The 19,281-nt window shown below is 41.3% G+C and overlaps 1 protein-coding gene across 1 annotated transcript in view; it reads left to right on the forward strand.

The window, feature by feature from the left end:
- The window catches only part of ANKRD42 (ankyrin repeat domain 42), a 23,322-nt gene continuing 4,041 nt past the window's right edge, over nt 1–19,281 (forward strand). Inside the window, exons 1-11 of the mRNA XM_062567367.1 lie at nt 1–44; nt 2,973–3,136; nt 4,666–4,773; nt 5,074–5,193; nt 5,796–5,931; nt 10,259–10,459; nt 11,436–11,561; nt 12,914–13,019; nt 13,356–13,531; nt 13,929–14,055; nt 16,948–17,092. Of these exons, the coding sequence (XP_062423351.1) occupies nt 2–44; nt 2,973–3,136; nt 4,666–4,773; nt 5,074–5,193; nt 5,796–5,931; nt 10,259–10,459; nt 11,436–11,561; nt 12,914–13,019; nt 13,356–13,531; nt 13,929–14,055; nt 16,948–17,092 (1,452 nt within the window). The 5' untranslated portion in view covers nt 1. The remainder of the gene's footprint in view (nt 45–2,972; nt 3,137–4,665; nt 4,774–5,073; nt 5,194–5,795; nt 5,932–10,258; nt 10,460–11,435; nt 11,562–12,913; nt 13,020–13,355; nt 13,532–13,928; nt 14,056–16,947; nt 17,093–19,281) is intronic.

Below are 19,281 nucleotides of genomic sequence, written 5' to 3' on the forward strand. Positions count from 1 at the left end.
CATGCCAACCGCCGCCGCCGCCGCGCCGCCTCCCCCTCCGGCCGGTGAGACGGGCTCGCCCGCGCTCCTTCTGCCCCGCGTCCTTCCCGGCGGGCTGCTCCCCCGCGCCGCGCCCGGCACCGCCATGGCGGCGGGCGGGAACTGCCCCCCCCACCCCCCCCCTCCTGCGCGGCGGCCGCCTCCCGCCTCGGCCCTGAGGGGAGCGACCGCCATGGCGCACGGCGCGCCGCTTCCCCTGGCTCCGGCGCCGGCCCAGGCGCGTTTATATTGCCCGAATTCCCCTATCTGCCACCTGGGGACCCCGATGAAATTCTGATGAAGTTGCTCAGTGTTGGCGAATTGCGCGGGGATAAAGGGCATAACCGCGGCAGGCTCTGGAAGCCGTGAGGTGGCCGGAGCTGCGCTTCACGAGGTGTTAAGTTTTTTACCTCGCAGCCCCGGCGCTGAGCGCACTTGGCCTAACGAGTAGCTTTTTGGGGGCTCACAACCTCTGTCTCCTTGAAGTACTCCCCAGCTATGCTACGTACGACTGTTCTGCGTGTTACAAAAATACACGGACATTTAAAATTAGCTCATTTCCTCATTCTCAGTGATACTCTTCACATAATTTCTTTAACAAATCTTGGTCTTACCTAAATGCTTACTTTACATTTTTTTTTTCTAAAAAGAGGGCTTTAATGCAAATTTGATAGAAGTTTCAAAAAAATTTACATGGGAAATGTATTTCACCTTGAAGATCAACATATTTTTTGCTAATTTCATGTAACAAACGTTTATGGCACTTTAGTCCCACTGTAGCTGCCTCTGGATAGTTTATGGCAGCTGGAGCCAAAGTATTACACGTCCAAGGGGCAGGCGGCTGGGAAGGAGCACAGCAATGCTTGGAATCACTCTCTGCAGTTTTAAAAGGTCATTTTGCCTTCCAGAGAGGAGTAGGAGACAAAATTCAGTCTGTTTGCTGGCCTTTATGTTTGCATTTCTTCTGGATTAAAAAAAAAAAAAAAAAAAAAGAAAAAAGAAAGAAAGAAAAAACATTACCTTGAACTTGTTGCACTAGAACATTTTGTAAAACACATTAGTACTTTGGCAAGTAGCGTAGCTGGCCAGGTCCTTCTCTGAGGTAAGTCAATATAATTGTGTAATTGGTGCAAGTCAGCTCTCTCTGATGTAAGTCAGCATAATCACAATATAATTGTTCTCCTGACTTGGTGTAATGGGAAGTGACACTTTGGTGGGAAAACAGTGTCCTAGTGAGACCATCTCTTAAAAAAAAAATCCCCAAACATGAAATACACATAAAAATTATTTGAAGCATGAATTCAGATTACCTCCTGAGATCTCTTCCAACCTCAGCTATTCTGTGTTTCTATACTGTTGTTCATGTAGTATTTTGCCCAATGGAGTGCTGGTTCCTAGCTGAAGCTGCCTTTGCAGGGCAGAGAGCTGCAGCTTAACTGGAGGAAGTGCAGTGATATGTGGGACAAGATGATGTGATGTGTTACAGCGCAGGGGGTTGCATTACGCTTAGTCTAGGTTGCTGAAATCGCTTCAGACCTCTTCTCTTCTCCCTTGTCTTCTCCCTGGCAAACACGAATCTGCCTGAGCAGTACTGGCATGCAGTGATTGCAAATTACATGAAAATAGGCACAAGTAAACTGTGAAGATTGTTTTTAAATCATTTTTAGTGCTTTTTATGTATATGGTCAGAAACCTTCTCATATGGTATGTTATTTATATTCTTTAATACTTTTGATCTCAAATTGCTTAACAATTTGAAGCAGTATAACATTCCTTCTTCATGGGCAGAGAAAATGAGTACTAGTAGTACCTTAAGGCCTACATTTTCCTGCTCGCTTGACTTGTAAAAAAAAACTGTGCCTCACCTCTTCAAGACTTTTCTTTACATGATGGAATCTAATGACGTTAGTGCATTTTGGTACTAGAATGATGACCTTGCTAGAAAGGTTCCTGTTATGCTTGGCTATCTGAAATTAGTCACCTGAGCCATTAGATCTACTTACATCACTTATTTTTGTTTACGATTTTTGTCAAACTGCCAAGACATTGCAAGGAGGTTTAGATATTTACCTCACATTGTTACATATTAACCAGTGAAAAGGCCTGAAGGAGAATACAAACTATTTACTTCTATGACCTGGTGGTGGATTTTTTGGGACCACACTGCTTTTACATTTAGAGTGATTCTGTGCCAGTGAATCAATGAAAGTATTATGACTTCACTGGGAGCCGAGTATCAGGATTCTAGCGAAGTGACTGGTGCCAGAGCAATACCATAGTTTTAGTAAAAGAGAAACACAGGATGACTAACACATTGTACGAATTTATTTTCTACAGCAGCTTTAATTCTAACATCAGCTTGTTCTGAGGCTGATTTCTGTAGCTCAATCAAGAGCAGTTACACAGTATGCTTACTTGGAGAGGACTTAGGTGCCCTCCAGCATGGTATGCCTGGACCTTAGCAGCAGGACTGTGACCATGTGGAGCACCTGGAAAGTGACAGCTGAGAGCTTGTTTGCTCAAGTGAGACGCCTTCCTGGTGATGCTCTTGAAGATATGATTGATGAAAGAATTAATGATGCTCAGGGTTTTGAAAGACAGCTAGTGCTGAGGTGGACCTGCTCCAGCATCTTGCACGCGTAGATGGGGTAGCTGTCCTTCCTGCTCATGTTGTGCTTCTTGTAATCTGTCTTCCGGGTGTTATTCATGACTTCTTTGGTGTGGGAGGGGACCTGGCTGTCTCAAGTTTTTGAGTATTGCACTGTTTATGACAAACAGAAGTGGCTAAGGATTCCTGCTAATGAAAGTCCTATTCTAACTCTTGTAGGTTACTCTAAACATTTTTGGTTGTTTCCTTTGAAGCTGACACCCCAATGTTTCTTTGATTTATCACTTATTTCAAATCTCCTAAATGTTGCTGAAGTGGCTAATGGCCCTCTGTTATTCCTCACTAGCTGTCAAGAAGAAGCAAAATTATGCTAGTGTTCACGAGGCAGTGAAAGCCGGTGATGTAGAACAGCTTGCGTCAATGATAAAAAGTGGAGCTGGTATTAACAAAGTGGATATAGTCCATAAGTTCACACCTTTGCACTGTGCTGCACACTCTGGAAGTCTGGAGGTAAAATACTTTGTTAGTGCTCAGACATAGCTTAGGTTTTTGTAAGTTAATGTTTTCTTCCTTTTAGTTAGAGAGACAAGACATGAAATTGCTAGCTCTGATCAAGCTAAACAAATAATCTCTATCTTGTTTTTCTTAGTAAATATATTCACCAGGAGTAGAAGTAAAATTTTTAGTTTTTTGTTGTGCTTTTCTGAAGCTTCAGGCAGTTTATGTACTCAACATTGAAAGATTTCAGAAGTGATTTTCTTACTGCAAGTATAGTGTGGCTTCCCTTCCAGATTCATGGCCTTCTTTTGTCCCTATTAAGTTTTACCCATCATTTAAGGACAAATCCTGTAGGATGTGTACAATATTCTAATGATGATTGCATTGGGCTGGACTGAACCAGATGAGAAATGACGTGAAAACACATTCATTCAATTTATCAGTGTCTTACCCCATGCCTCATTCTCTATAGCAATAGCTTTAATATTTATTTTAATAAATAAAACATTGACTACTGATGCAGAAATCAACAGATACTTGCTACATACATGTGAGGAACTTTCAGAATGACCAAGCTTTTGTATTAAGGATAGCATATACCTTCTTGCTACAACCTCTTGTAAAATTATTATAACAATCTAACCCTGAAGAACAAGGCTATGAATAATTGTATAAAAAAACCATGCCCAAAAGGAAAGGATGCAAAGTTTCTGCTAAAATCAAAAATGCCATTGTTGGAATGTGCAGAAACTGTCAAGAAAATGCTGGTCGTCATGTTGTCAGCCCTAAAAATAGCTCACACACCCTTTTCTACCTCTATAAATTCTGTAAATTTTCATTTGATTCTCCTACTTTGTAATCAGATAACTGAGTTATGTCATCTGTTTATCTCTCACTAAGCTCTTAAGGTTGGAAACAGGAAGAATCAGAGTTGGAGACTGACATAAAGCAACATAATAAATAATAATAATAATAATAGTATCTAATAAACTATATAAATAGTCCTCGGCCACCTTCTGGTTAGTTCATAAAGTTTTTCATGTAAAACAAAAGGAACTGCTGGAAAAAAGTGAATAAAGCAAGGCTAGGCTGTGAAAAGTTGAGAAGAGAGGTGGGACTCCGTACACACAAAAAGCCTAATAAATTAAATGAAGTTTTAAATGTATTTGGTTGTATTTTTCCCCGAGCAGTTTCAACTGGAATTCAAGAGAGCATATTTGCATTTTCTTCAGTGTTTTTAACTCATGCCCCATGATTGCTCTCACAGATTGCATTTTAAACCTGGAAAAGAAAAATTCATAAGACATGCTATAAAATCAATGCTAGGGTCTAGATTACTCGGTCATTCTCCTAGGTGAAGCCTTGAAACTGTATAACTTACCCGTAGCTTCCTAATGCACAAATACCTGGCTAATCCATGCCTTGGGTGTCTTATTTCAATAATGAAGTATTCTGATATGCTTTGAAATGTAGCGTCTACTGAGTTGTGCCCTAGACTCATGATAAAAATAATTTAAAAGACTTTGTTTTTGGTTGTGCAGTGTCTTCACTGGTTGCTCTGGCATGGAGCTGATATAACACAAGTAACTGTCAGAGGCTGGACAGCAGCTCATCTTGCAGCTATCCGAGGTCAGGATGCTTGCATGCAAGTAGGTATAAATATTTGCTCTCAAACAAAGTTAGTAGGGCAGACCTTGAGCTTAGATGAACTATCACAAGGTCATTATGAAGATCAGCTAAGACAGCTCCTAATGGTGCTATGAATATCTTATCAAGCTATCTTTACAACTGGAAGCATGTTACTGTTGCTCTATCTGTGCAAACAGAATTATTTTGTATAAAGACAATGCCTAGAAATCACCCCAAAGTTGTCCTGCTGAATTCATCCTTTTAGTCAACATTTACTTTTTCAGCTTGTGAACTGAACTTCTACTTTTCATTTCTTGTAGGCTCTGTTATTAAATGGAGCAAACCTAGAAGCTCAGGATGATCGTGGGTGCACTCCATCACACTTAGCTGCAGCCCATGGGCAGTCTTACACTTTACAAACTATACTACGAAGTGGAGTGGTGAGGAACTTTTATCTATAGTTCCCTAGCGGAAAGCCAAAGCTTCATATCTTTTTCCAGATAAGATAGACTGAGATTAGAAATGTAGATTCATCATTGTTGACATATTGTTGGAGGATGAGGGAATTTATTTTTAAATTAAATTTCCATTTTTTTAATTGTAAGATATGTTAGGAAAATGTTCAAAAGTTCTAGGGAGAATCAATAATGTGAGAAAACAACATTCCACAGGGATGTCACTAAATAAAGATTGGATACTATGGTTATTGTGATTTTTCTCAGTTGTACTAATCTTCTGTAGTAAAAACTTAAAAAAATCCCAACCAAACCGAGGTATACATTTAAGGAATAATGAGGGATATGGTGACAAAATTATGTCTAAAAATGTACCCTTTATACATATATTATTTAAATAAAACCAAGAACTTATGAAAAATACCTCCTCTTGGAATGAGCTCTATGCACATGGCATGATCTTTGAAAAAAGTTCTTGGATTTGACTTAAACAGTTGAACACAATGAATAGCTGATTCCTATTTATAAGATTTGTCTTGTTTCTAAGTTTCATAAATGAGTGATTTAACCTGCTGCTTTCATTCTAGAATGCAAATGTTTCAGACAGGAATGACTGGAAACCTGTTCATTATGCTGCTTTTCATGGTCGCTTGGGGTGTTTGCAGCTTCTTGTTAGATGGGGAGCAAGTATAGATGATGTGGATAACAACGGAAATCTTCCAGGTACATCAGGATAAATCACACATTTTTTTAGCCTTTGGATTGCAATTGTTGTGTTATGTGATAATTTTAGCAAATGATAAGTAATGCTTGGCAGCAGCATTTGCTAGTCAATTCCATACAATCAGCTTAGTTATTTAATTTTTATAATGATGGGGGAAATTATAAAATCCAAAGCACTTGTCTATTGGGGTAGTTCACCTCCTGCTGCTGCTGGCAAGGATTGGAGATCATGGGTGCTGTAATATCTCACATCAGAGTGAGCTCAGTCTGGTTAAGAGCACTGGGTAGGTGGGCAGCCTTTCCCATAGCTGTGAAACAGTGCATATGCTAGTGGAGGTCATGGAAAGGGAAGGGGAGGTAGGGCAGGAGGCAGTTTCAGCTGGTATATGTTCCCTTTTGAATTTCTGCCAGAGTTTAATGGATGTGTAAGTGTGATCAAATTCTGGCTTCTTCTTGGGCAGGTTTTTGTATCAAACTGTTTCTTAACTGATTCGGTAAAACTCTTTGTTCTCATTTGCTTGTGATCTCATCTTGATTTCTGAAATATTGACATTTCTGTATTATCTGTAAACTGTATTCTTTTTATGATCATGTGCTCAGGCACTTTAGTGCAAAAAATGGGCAGCATTTATTCCTTCCTCTTCATAGTTTGGCCACCGTTCCATTGCCTACCCATACTATTGCCTCAGAATCCTCTTTAAGTTGAATGCTATTGCTTATACCCTGCCTTCTTGTTGCATCCTTTCCCTTTTAGCCTTTCTCTTCTTATGAGCTGTCACATTATTTGTTCCAAGTAGCATAATGTTTTCTCTATAACTCTTTAGAGTTATGTTTTTAAATCTCTTTTTACAGTCGTTGACCCTTTGTTAAACACCGCTTGTCTACTAAACGGGTACCTATGTCTTCTTTTGCAAACTGTTGTTGTTGTTGTTGTTGAAGAATGTGAGCCTGTTATATCTCCCAGCAGGACATTTGGTATATTAGCTCAAGCAGTAGAGGATTATGTTAGGCACTCTCATGACAGTGCAGAAGGTAGCTCTGTTTCCATGTGGGAACCCTTCCCTGATCCTACTGGGGTCATGAAAAACTCCATATCACACTTTTTTACAGAAAGAGGGAGAACACAACACAGTTCCAATTCAATCCTCTGTATACTCTGGTCATTAGGAAATTATTTTTTGTTATTATTTTTTGTTATTATTTTGACATATACAGAAGCTGAATCTCCAGCCTTTGTTCATTTTAATTTGACCATATTGTCATCCAAAAGAAAGAAACTGCTTTGAAATACTGCTAATAAAAGATTAGGTAAGTGGTGTGCTATACAGGTCAAACTATTTTCCACAGTTTCTAAAACAGTGAAGAAAAATTATATCATCTTTACATAATTCAACTTCAAGATTAGATGGCAACGTCATAATTTTACATAAGAGTGTACTCAAAGAAACTTGCTGAGTTTGCAGTGCCATGCATCTAAAACTAAATATATATATATACACACATATATATAAGACTGTTTGGACCTTTTCCATATGTGTGTTGTGGTAGACATTTTAATTACCTATAGCATGCTATTTTTTTCTGAGAACTCATTCAGAGCCCAGAATGGGCTGTGCTCGTTAATGAACTATGCAACATTTTGTCTGTTCTCTATATCCTATATATTTTTTGCCCTCCTAATCTTTTATTTTCTCCCTATATTCATTTTTGGCCCTAGCTATGCATCGTTTATTGCTCACTAGTTAAGCCTGTTCTAGAGAAAATAGTGATTTGATAATGATGCAACACTGCAGTTTTTCACAAATACTATTTTTACTCACTGTTGAGAAGAGCAAATAGTTTTAGCCAGATTTTATAAAAGGCAAGACAAAACATAGAAAGCTCGAGATACCAAATGCCACTGCGAATTTTGTGATGTCTAAGACACTAAGGCAAAGTTTTGCTAAGTTCTTAGCACTGAGCAGCATTTATGCTCACATTGCAGTACCCTTTCACTTTAGGCTCAACTGCAAATGCTCAGCATGCCTGCAGCTCATATGGCACAGTTATGTGTTGGGCATTAGCTAGTAAGAGAGATACAGATTAAAAACCACCTATGTAAAATTCCTTTATGTGACTTTCACAGCATCCTATTGAAACTCTACTAAAAGACATGGACTGAATACAACTCTCTAATGTATTTTTCCCTTGCTATCACTACAGAAAAATCTGAGCTTTTCTGACTGCTGTTCTGCACAGGGCAGACAGCTGGTTAAAAAGTTTAATTCCAAAAGGTTAAATTTTGTCCTTAAGATTTTGGGATACCTGAAAATAGATTTATAGGAGTTGAGTCAGTTTTGCATCAGCTGATTGTAATAGTCAGTATTTAACTTTAAGAAGATCATAGAATCATAGAATCAGTAAGGTTGGAAGGGACCTCTGGAGATCATCTAGTCCAACCCGCCTGCTCAGCAGGGGCACCTAGAGCATGTTAGACAGGGTTGCAGCCAGATAGGTTTTGAATATCTCCAGAGAAGGAGACTCCACAACCTCTCGGGGCAACCTGGTCCAGGGCTCCGTCACTCTCACAGGGAAGAAATTGCCCCTCACGGTCAGGCGGAACTTCCTGTGCTTCAATTTCTGCCCATTGTCTCTTGTCCTGTCACACAGGACAACTGAAAAGAGTTTGTCCCCGTCCCCTTGACATCCTCCCTTCAGGTACTTGTACACAATGATAAGATCCCCCCTCAGGCTTCTCTTCCCCAGGCAGAAGAGGCCCAGCTCTCGCAGCCGTTCCTCACAGGGCAGGTGCTCCAGCCCTCTGATCATCTTTGTAGCCCTGCATTGGACTCTCTCCAGGAGCTCCACGTGTGTCTTGTCCTGGGCAGCCCAGAACTGGACACAGAACTCGAGATGAGGCCTCACCAGGGCTGAGCGGAGGGGCAGGATCATCTCCCTCCACCTGCTGGCAACACTCATTCTAATGCACTCCAGGAGACCATTGGCCTTCTTGGCTACAAGGGCACATTGCTGCCTCATGGTCAATCTGTCATCCACCAGCACAGCACTCCCAGGTCCTTCTCTGCAGAGCTACTCTCCAGCAGCTCAACCCCCAGCTTGTACGAATGCGTGGAGTTATTCCTCCCTAGGTGCAGGACTCTGCACTTGCCCTTGCTGAACCTCAGGAGGTTCCTCTCTGCCCAGCTCTCCAACCTGTCCAGGTCTCTCTGAATGGCAGCACAGCCCTCTGGTGTGTCAGCCACTCCTCTCAGCTTGGGATCATCAGCAAACTTGCTGAGGAGGCACTCTGTCCCCTCATCCGGGTCATTGATGAAAAGGTTGAACAGGCTGGGACCAAGGACTGAGCCCTGGGGGACACCTCTAGCCACAGGCCTCCAACTAGACTCCTTTGCCTGTAGTGCATCAGCCAAATTATACAGAGCATTTTCATAGGGTGACAATATATAATTAATAAGCATTTTTTTGGCAACTTCTTCCCCTTGATGGGACTAGAGGATACTGTGTATTACAAAATAATAAGCATTACCTCTTACTTTGTTATATCCCCAGCACTTTACCTGTATTCAATAACTAAACTTCAGTGTAGCCTGAAGGACAGAGAAGAAAATACTTGACACCTAAAGGAAAGCAGTCACTTCTGTAGTGAGGCACAGTAGCTTCTGCACGTAGCAAATGTCAACACCAATTTAGAAGATAAATGTAATAGATGTACTGTGTATAGACTCTGTTATGGGAGTAACCTCCAAAGACTTTACCGAACAAAGTGAATGTTATTGTCTTCATTTTATAGGTGGGGTAATTGAGATGCATAGGTGGTGGCTAAATGTAGGTGGGATTAAAGCAGAAATGCCCTGACTTCTAGTCAAGGACACCCCTTGCTGCCTCCTCTGCAATGAGTGTCTCCTTAGGACAGGGAAATCAGAAGAACACCACTGCTGAGGAGTCAGATTTCTGCTCATTGAGAAGATGAAACCCCAGCAGTGCACTCTCCTAGCTGGTGGTCAAGGGTCTCTTGGCCATGTTGTATTGTCTCCTGCGTCAGCTCTGTCAGCGAATCTTCTTTGGAGACCCTCTCTTTGACAGTTTTCTTTTACCTTCTTTTGGTAAAGAAGGATATTTTCTCTTTTCTTCTTCCCAAGAGCTAAACTCTGTCCTGGATCTGTCCCGAGCATTCCTTATCCAGCTGAGGCTGCTCTCACTTCTTGTGCAATGCTGGATGTCTCAAGCACTGGCAGAGGAGCTAGATCTGATCAGCAGTGACAACAGTGCTTTCTTGATGGTCAGCAGTGCTCTGTTTTAACATACTATGTTTTCCCTTGTGCTATAGCTCATCTGGCAGCAATGGAAGGACATCTGCATTGCTTTAAGTTCTTGGTCAGCAAAATGACCAATGTTCGGTACACTCTGAAAGCCAGGAATGACCATGGAGAGACTCCGAGGGACTTGGCTGAACGGTTCTATAAAGACAATATTTTACAATATATTGATGGTATTGAAAAACAGGGGGAGCATCCAGAGACAAAGGAAAGTGAGTATGGATTAAGATACTTTAAAAATAGTCAATGTAATGCTACAGAAATACTTGATTCTGGTAACTTGTACGAGCAGGAATATAACTTTTAAATAAGCAATGTGAGCAACAGCTGTTGCTTTCAATACTTACTACACTTAGTGATAGCTAAAGACTGGAATATTCAGTTTGATTTTATAAATGTGTTAGATTTACTCCTAATGGAAATAAAGCTTGTCAATCTGTTTTGCACTGTGAATACCAAGTTATCCATGGTATTGTTCTTAGACTTCACTATTATTGTTCTTGGACTTCACCAGAGATCGTGCAAAATTGTGTAATTTTCATGAGTGTGCAGAATTGCATGTTCAGAGTCCTTTACTTGTATTAAGTAGTAATGTAGTCTAGAAACATCCCACTGAAATTAGGATTATTTGCGAAGCAGTAACGCTACTGCAGTCAGAACAGCCTAAGGATGCAAGTTTGGCAAGATTTGTAAGGAGAACATTCAACAGACCAAAAATATGAGAATTTCCCCTTTTACCTCTAGGCTTTTTACAGGCACTTACTTTTGTTGTCTGCTATTCTTTTGCCATTATACAAATGCATATATATGTCAGTGCTTTCTCTCTCTAAAAATAATTAGGAAAATCAAATTATCTGTTTGGCTAATGTTTTAAGCAAGGAGCAAAATAGTTTATATATTTGGTGAGACTATAAAATTCCAATCAGGCAGGTGACTCCAGTTACCAATTAATTTCCTAACTGTATAAGATCCCTGTAGTCATAACTAAGACATGTTTAGTGAAGTCTGTGAAGAACAGTGCTAGTTATGCATCTGCATTCTAACTGATTAAGGATGCATTAGCCTTGCTAACTACAGCTCTGAAATTTCTATGCATTAGTTAAGAGAGGCAAGCTGTGTAAGATGAATATGAGCATGCTTATTAGAATTCTAGGCATCTGCTTGGAAACATGTGCATTTCATTTTTAGTTTTAGCTTTCCCAGCCCATGGTGCTGCTTTCAAAGGGGACCTCGTAACACTTAGAAAATTAGTGAAAAGTGGAATAATCAATATTAATGAGCGGGATGATACAGGATCCACTCTCATGCACAAAGGTCAGTAATTATGATCTGTATTTCAGCTTGTTACTGTTTGTTACTGACTTATTTGCCTTTTTTTTTTTTTTTTGAGTGGCTGCTTATCAGATAAATTTAATGAAAAATAGCATCTCATTTTCTGAGGGCTTCAAAGGGCAACACGTGATATATGTGCATAGGTGTCATTTACTTTAAAAACAAACTAAACTAGTTGAATTCAAGGAGGAAGAATTTATATTAAAAGAAACAATATGTAAACTGAAAACTAATTTAGTTTTTTTATCAGATGAGATGTAACTTTTAGAAACATTGACTATCTAGGTGTGATGATTTATACCGTGGCCTGGGCCTTTATTTACTGAATGTCTTGGTACTATGGAGATGTGTTTGAAAAACCACAACAAAGTCATTTCATAGTATTCCGTGAAGAAAGGTAAGCATCTAGTATCTAACACATTGATTTGCAGTGGAGTGCTAGCATTACAAAAAAAGAGGCCCTCTTGTATTTTGAAATTTCTTTTGTAATGTCTGAAAGAAGAAATGGAGGAGGAAAGAAAGAAGGAGATATTCTTGCAATCTGTCTGTAACATGATTTCTTCCCGGCCTCCCTACACCTCTTTTTGACTAGATATAAATGTTAGAATTTTTCAAAACATAATTAAAGTTCTCGTTAAAAAATTTGCTAGATAGGGATTTTAGAAGCGTTTCTTGCATTCCTTCCCATCATTTTTCTTGGGTGTTGCTAACCTACAATCGTTTCATCCCCAATCTTTACGTATGATATGAATGTTATGGGGAAAAATTTGTAATCTATTATTGTTGTATTTTGTCGTCTCAGTAAGAAAACAGATGTGACACAAATCCAAAGGTGGTGCTGTTAGAGACGTAATTATTTTTGCTTGAGGGAAAGAGCTTTCATGTTTCAGCCAGCAGGTCAGGTACCATCCTCCAATATGTGAAACATCATTCCTGGGACCATGTTGTAGGAGGAGTAGCCATGCCAGATCATATGATGAGGGAAAGCTGTTATGTTAGGCTGTAAGTGAGAAGTGTTGTCTTGAGAATATGGCTCGAGTTGTGTGTCTAATGTTCCATGCATGAGACTGGGCAGGTTTTGTTTGACTCCTGACCGGAAAGAGTTGCTAATAAATTTCTGGTGCTAGAAGGAGGCACAAAACTAATGATCTTCCTCAAAACTGCATGTACTCATATGACTTGATCATTAGGCTCCTCTTGAAATAGTATCTCCCCATAAGCGTGTTAGTGAACTCAGCCCCTGGGATGTCAAACTGTGCCAAGAGGAGGACATCTTGGGTTAGAAACACATCAAACCTTCTACATCTGACTTTTGTGCACATTCTTTCTATCAGCTGCTGGACAAGGGCACCTCCATTGCTTACAGTGGTTGATTGAGATGGGAGCTGACTGTGACATTACGAATGAAGCTGGAGAGACCCCAAAAGATGTAGCCAAGAGGTAGCACTGCCTATCCTGTAACTCTATCATTTATTTGCTTACTATTTATATATCATTGTCAGCTTTTTTGAAATTACTCCTGATTTTCAGTGATGGAGCAAGAACAGATCAGGCCTGTGAATTCCAGGTCTGAGTGATAAACAAAGCTGTACTGTTGCTGTAAAAAGTAGGCAGTTTAGCTGCTCATAGTTTGTACAGCAATGCTTCCTTAAATCCTGAAACCTCATCTGGCTGAATATCTGGGAACATGAAGAGTTTCAGAGAGTTTCTATCCCATGAGTAGAGCATGGATACATTTTTCCGCCTGACAGTGTAGATTAACTGTTCTCTATGCAGATTTGCCCAGCTGGCGGCTGTGGAACTTTTGACACAAAGAACTGGAGATGGTAATTCTGATGACGAAGAACTAGATGCAAACAATATGAAGTTTTTTGAAAGACATGGTGTGGAAGGGAGTACAGATAGCAAGGAAGATTTAACCCTGGATAAAGCAGAGAAAACAAATGCACGCAGTAAGCACTGTCTTTCGTCACCCTTTATTTGGAAAAGGTAGTCTCAAGACATTGTATTTCTAGTCTCTACCAACTACTGCAGACTTCTTTGTCATAAGACAAGTTGATGGGATCTCTGTGCCATTGAGCATTCAAATATGTTTTAGAAAATTAGAAAGCATCTTATAGGAACATCAAAGCATGAATGTTACACTGTTTGAATCTGCACTGGTGAAGCCACATTAGATTGCATGTTGTTGTTGAGAGCTCTCTTCTGTGTAGGTGTTGGGTGTAGCTCTGGATCTGCTGAGCAGTACAATTGCTGCTGTTTGTGAGACTGTTTTCTAGACTATTAGATTCCGGTATGGATTTCTTCACTCCATGACATGTTACTTACCTGGAGAACTCTGTCTTGCAGTAAGGGCCTATCGCAAGATTCAGGAACTTCGGCAACTTCTAGAAATTGCCTACAGCAACTACAGACAGCTGGGAGGAATAACTGAGGAGGAAAGGAGAACGAAAAAAGAAGAAAGGGAAATTGAGAAGTAAGATTAATTTGTCCCGGTAATATTTAACTCAGTAATGCCAATTTGAAAGCCTTAGTTAAGGATACTTTACGCTCAAACTGCTTTGGCCATTACCTCTTTGTAACTTAGCAACTTCAGCCAGGTCAAAAAGAAAAGGATTTCAGCCAGTTGTCTGGCCATTTCTAAATGTCCACTACCAGGATCAGCACCACAACACTGGTGCAGTATGTTTGATGGGTCCACACTTCTTGTGCTTGTGTAGGATTAACTGTTCTACCTTCATTTTTTTCTGCTGCATATGTACAGTAGATTGGATACATCCTGGCTGTTTTCAAAACATTATGGATGCAAAATACATGTGCACACAGTAGGAAATCTGAAGAAAGGCCCTAGTATTAGCAAGATTTGGATGTTAAGTGCATATAAAGCAGAAATTATTCAAGGGCCTGCTACATTTCTGTGTCAAAGACAATGTACTTCTGTGCTCAAGAATATATTAGATCATATCCACACTACAGAAAAACAACCTCAGCAAACCTGCCCATGCATGTGGAGCACCTTTCATAATATCTGTCTAATTCTCAAGATCTCCATTAAATCAAAGGATTCTGTTTGATGGGTCAGATGACTAGATGGATGGACTAAGTTTCAGAGAAAAGCTCTCCTGTCTATCAGATAATTAAATCTTAAATGATAAAGTATCATCCAAAAGATAGCCCTGTCCTGACCGCTAGCTCTCAAAGATTTGGCTACACACTGCCAGTCTCTGCCACACTGCCATATAGAAAATTATGTCCATTTTGCGGTTTGAGCAGCCCTAAACCAATATGTCATTAATTGGTCACTGCATGGGAGACACTGTGTATCAGAAAGGCTTGTATGCCATAAGAAAGAGATCAGAATTATCAGTCTGTGTAGATTTAGAGCAGGGTATAGGTGTCACAAGGTGGAATAAGTAGTTTTTTTTTTAATGACATTATATGAGCCAGGACATTGAGGATTTCTTTTGGATTCAGCGTATGCTTTGACTTTAGCCTAGGAGTTATTTTAATTATCAAGCCCAGGCTGGAGGCCCAGCTTCCTTAACTTTAAATGTTGGCAGTATAGATACCTGCATCTCAGTTAGTCACCCCAAGTTTCTTTTTAGAGTCTTCAGAGGGATGTAGACATTTTTTTTAGGATATAATCAGAAATATAATTTAGGATGAGATTAATCACTTCTAGCAGTGTTTCTTCTCTTGTAAGGGAGTAGGGTGACTAGCTCAGATGGTGATGGCTATGCTGGAAGTTGAGAAAGCTCTGTTTTCAATGATGAAAAAGTCACTATTGTCTAATGGCAGAAATCAGAGGTCATTCTGGATGCAGCAGCTAGAAAAGTGCCTATTAGAGGACACTGCTGAGGCTCTTAAAGAGATTTTGTTTCCTGTGGCATGAGGGCTAAACCAGAAAACACAACAATTGTGAGGGTCTCTGAAGACTCTGCCTCATCTGTGCAGGCCAAAGAGAATCCCTAGCTTCACACTGGCATTTTGAAACTGAAAGACTGCTTATCAGGGTACCTACAGAGAGACCTGTGGATAAACCCCAAGGTATTTTTATCATATGCGACAAAACCTTCTTTATTGAAAAAGATATCTAATGACAATAACATCTTACTAGATGAAAAGCAGGAGTTGTCACTTGGGAATGTTGCTATAGCAGATTTTGAAGATGGCTGCTTTAGTGCAGGTTTTCCAGCTGTGAGAGGCCTGGTGGGAACCACTGCCCAGTGCTTTGCCCAGGCTTGCCTTGCATGGAAAAAGGCCCATCTTGTGTGTGCCACCTAAGTTTGAGATTTGTCTTATTAATCTCAAGAGTGCATGTATCAGCCTGTCCTCAAGCGCTGGTTTCTCTGCACGAGCATAGACGATTCTTACGGTGTCAGTAAGGCTGACACCACCTGGGAGCTTGGGCTGTGTGAGTCAGGCATATTCAGTCCAGGAAATGTGGTACCTTTTGCTGAGAGATTTCCTGCTATCCTGTTTGAATCTGTGGACCAGACATCTCCCTTTTCCTTTTACCAGTATTTCATCTTTGTAGCCATACTAATTCATCCTGGTACAGAAGAGAGCAGCTCAATTCAAGATGACTCAATCTGAGGTCATTTGCTGACTGTAATAAGAATATATCTGAATTATGCCTCTGCTGACCAGTTCCAGGAATCTCAGTTAATTAAGTAGCCATTGTGAATGTGATAATTGATGAGAACTTGTGCAACTATACATCAGCCAACGCTGCAGCCTCCCTGCAGAAAATGTTATGCTGTCATCTGAGCATTCCTCATCTGTGGTTAAGCCTATAACCTCGGGTTGTGGCCTACCCAAGATCCCACTGGCTGGCTTAGTGTGTGGGAACATGGCTCCATCTCGTGGTCGGATGTGCTGCGTACTGCTGGAAGCTAAGAACTGCCGATGCTGAGATTTTTGCAATGGGTCTTTGGCCAGGAGAATGCTGTAGCTGAATGGAGGTCACTGTACAAATACATTCGGCCTAGAGAGAAGCAAGGGGCTTTTTTTCACCCAGTAGAAGAACTGAGCAGGATTCCCATGCTGGCACCCCTGGGTGCTTTGATAAGATGCTCCATATCTCCCTGAAGTCCTATTGTCATTTTGCAACTGGTGATGGATGGAGGATTTCTCTCCTAGGGTCTTCTCACAGAGAGGCCGGTTTAAGTAGCCCCAATAAAGAGGGACGATGGGCAGTGGAGGTGGGAAGTGGCCTTTCCAGCCCGCTTGTGTGCCAGCAGTTGGTGTGAGTACTGCACTGTTATCTGCTGTGACTAACCTGTTCCTTAGCAGAGGCACAGGAGTAGCCAGGGCAGGGGTTGACTGTATTTTATGAGCCTCTGCTTGTCTGCTTTGCTTTTGGCAGGACTGTGAAGGAGCTGGAGGCCCAGCTAGAATATGAGCGAGTCAGGCGGGAGAAACTGGAGAGCCAGCTGGATGACTACCGCGCTGAGATAGGCCACCTCAGAAAGAGCCTGGAGAAAACCCCCACCTCCCCTGCTCTCCCTCCGGTGAGTGCCACAAAAAGTCGCTTTGCTAGCCAGTGCACAGGACAGAGGTCAGCTCTTGTTGCTTGTGCATGTTTGTCCTCACTGAGATGGCACAGTGCTAGGAAATATCATTAGAATAAATGTGTTGGCAGCTTTTAGCCTGGGACACTGAAGCAAGCAACAACCTTCACTGCATCCTGACAGTGTCTCTGCTGTGAAAGGGTATCAGATACCAGTTTCTCTCTGCACAGCGGAGTGCCCATCTTCTTCATGTTTGTATTAACAAAAGGGAGCAGACTAAGGGCTTAGTACCTCTGTGCTGTAGCTGCAGTGACTAACTGTTCCCCTTGGCTGGTTCCTGACACTGACTACTGGGTGCCTCAGGAAAACTGTCGACTCCTCATCCCTTAGATTGGGCTGGTTTGTAGCAATTGCAGTAGTGTTGCAGGATATTTACTTTGCCTCAGAACTCTCCTTCTGAATTGGTTTATTTTCCTCCTTTTTACACCACACTGAAGTACTGTAATACAGTACTATATTGCTGTGTATAGTGGCTGATTTCATGAGTGATGTTGCATGCCATCTGTTGTCATCTTCATTATCAAGCCCAGTGATGGCAAACAAGATGCAGATATGACCTATTCCTTGGCTTAGCAGAATACAGAAAAAAGTTATAATCTTTTTTTTCTTTCTTTCTTTCTTTTAATACCAAATCTGATGTGTTGCTTCACATCAAAGGTTCACACGCTAACTTTGAGAACACGGGGCCTGGCTTCAGATCCTGCCCTGCCACATAACTTCCACAAAATGATGTGACAGTCAGCACCTCATTTGTCAGGTCTTTCCCATCCAGTCAAACCACAGCCCTGGGTGAGGTAATGAAGTTCCTCCTCCTCTGGCTGGTGGGGGACAATACGCAGTTACGCTGCTATTTCTTTCAAAGATGCAGCCGATATAAGACTCATGGCCCTGTCTTAGGCCCAGCCTAAGGTTCACTGCTGCTCTTAAGAGCTTCTCTTAACTGCCTTGACCATTGTACTGATGCAACTGTTTTTGTAAGGCCCTGTTATAACTGATAGATAAGTCAGGCAAGGACTGTAGCTACTGAAAATGTAGGAGACTTGGATTTAGATTCTTCTTTTGCCTAGAAGGGCCCAGAAGCCCCATCCCTGGGGTGCCATAACCAGCACCATGCCAACTTTCTGGAGACAAAGCTGTATTAATTCCCTGCTCACAGCCATGCGCTACGATTGCTATAATTAAGTATTCATTGGTTCACAGGGAGAGAATGAGAGAAAACAACTTTATAGGCTTATTAAAAGGGATATCAAGCAGGAAGAAGGAAATTTGACCTGAGCTTTACATGAACATTTACATATTCCTTGGACCAGAAATAGGATTACTGGTTAAAAGGGGTAGCATTAGCACCTTCTTCAGCCAGGTTTGAATGATGTCCAGGTGTTTGGCGTGTCCCCACAAGGTAGTGGTCTCCTCTGTTTTCCAACTGTGTTGGGGAAGAATGCTTGGTGAATGTTCTGAGTGTGAAATGAGCATCTAAGAACCCTGTTTTGTTACCATTTAAACTACACATGGCTTTGGCTATTGAAATGGCTGGGGCATTTCAGGCCCCTTGAGAGCAGAAGTGATCCCACCCCTAGGAAGCTGGGAGCAGGAGCTGCGACATGGGTTGTTTTGTGTTTCACTCCTTGGAAAAAGATGGAAAAACTTCCATCCCAAGCATTTTAGTCCTTCTTCTGCCATCTTCTGGTCACAGGGCAACATACATGGCTGCATGTGTAGCATACCTAAGTAAGTTGCAACTCAAAGCATCGAGGCTTGCAGGGTGCCTCCATCACACACTTGTGCAGGGTGCTGGATTTATAGCAGCAAAGTTCTTTTGTCTGTGTCCCCCAGCTTTTCCTCCAGCTCTTCCAGGCAGTAGCTCAAATATCCCCAGTTTGCAGTTGTCTTTCTCTTCACTTGAATAGTTAAACATGGTCTGTGAGGCCTCTTGGCCACAAGAGATCCCTCAGCTGGGTATGAATGGTACTTTTGTAGCTATTATCTTTCCAATATGCCCTACTTATCATCTGCAAAGATTCAAACGGGTTTAAAAGATAATGAGACATTCATAAAACAAATTATCCAAGACCTTTTCTAAAGATGCTGGCTTTGGCTTGTGGGGCAGGGGTGTGTGTGTGTGTGGGGGG

The sequence above is a fragment of the Rhea pennata genome, chromosome 1 (assembly GCF_028389875.1).
Source record: "Rhea pennata isolate bPtePen1 chromosome 1, bPtePen1.pri, whole genome shotgun sequence".
NCBI lineage: Eukaryota > Metazoa > Chordata > Aves > Rheiformes > Rheidae > Rhea > Rhea pennata.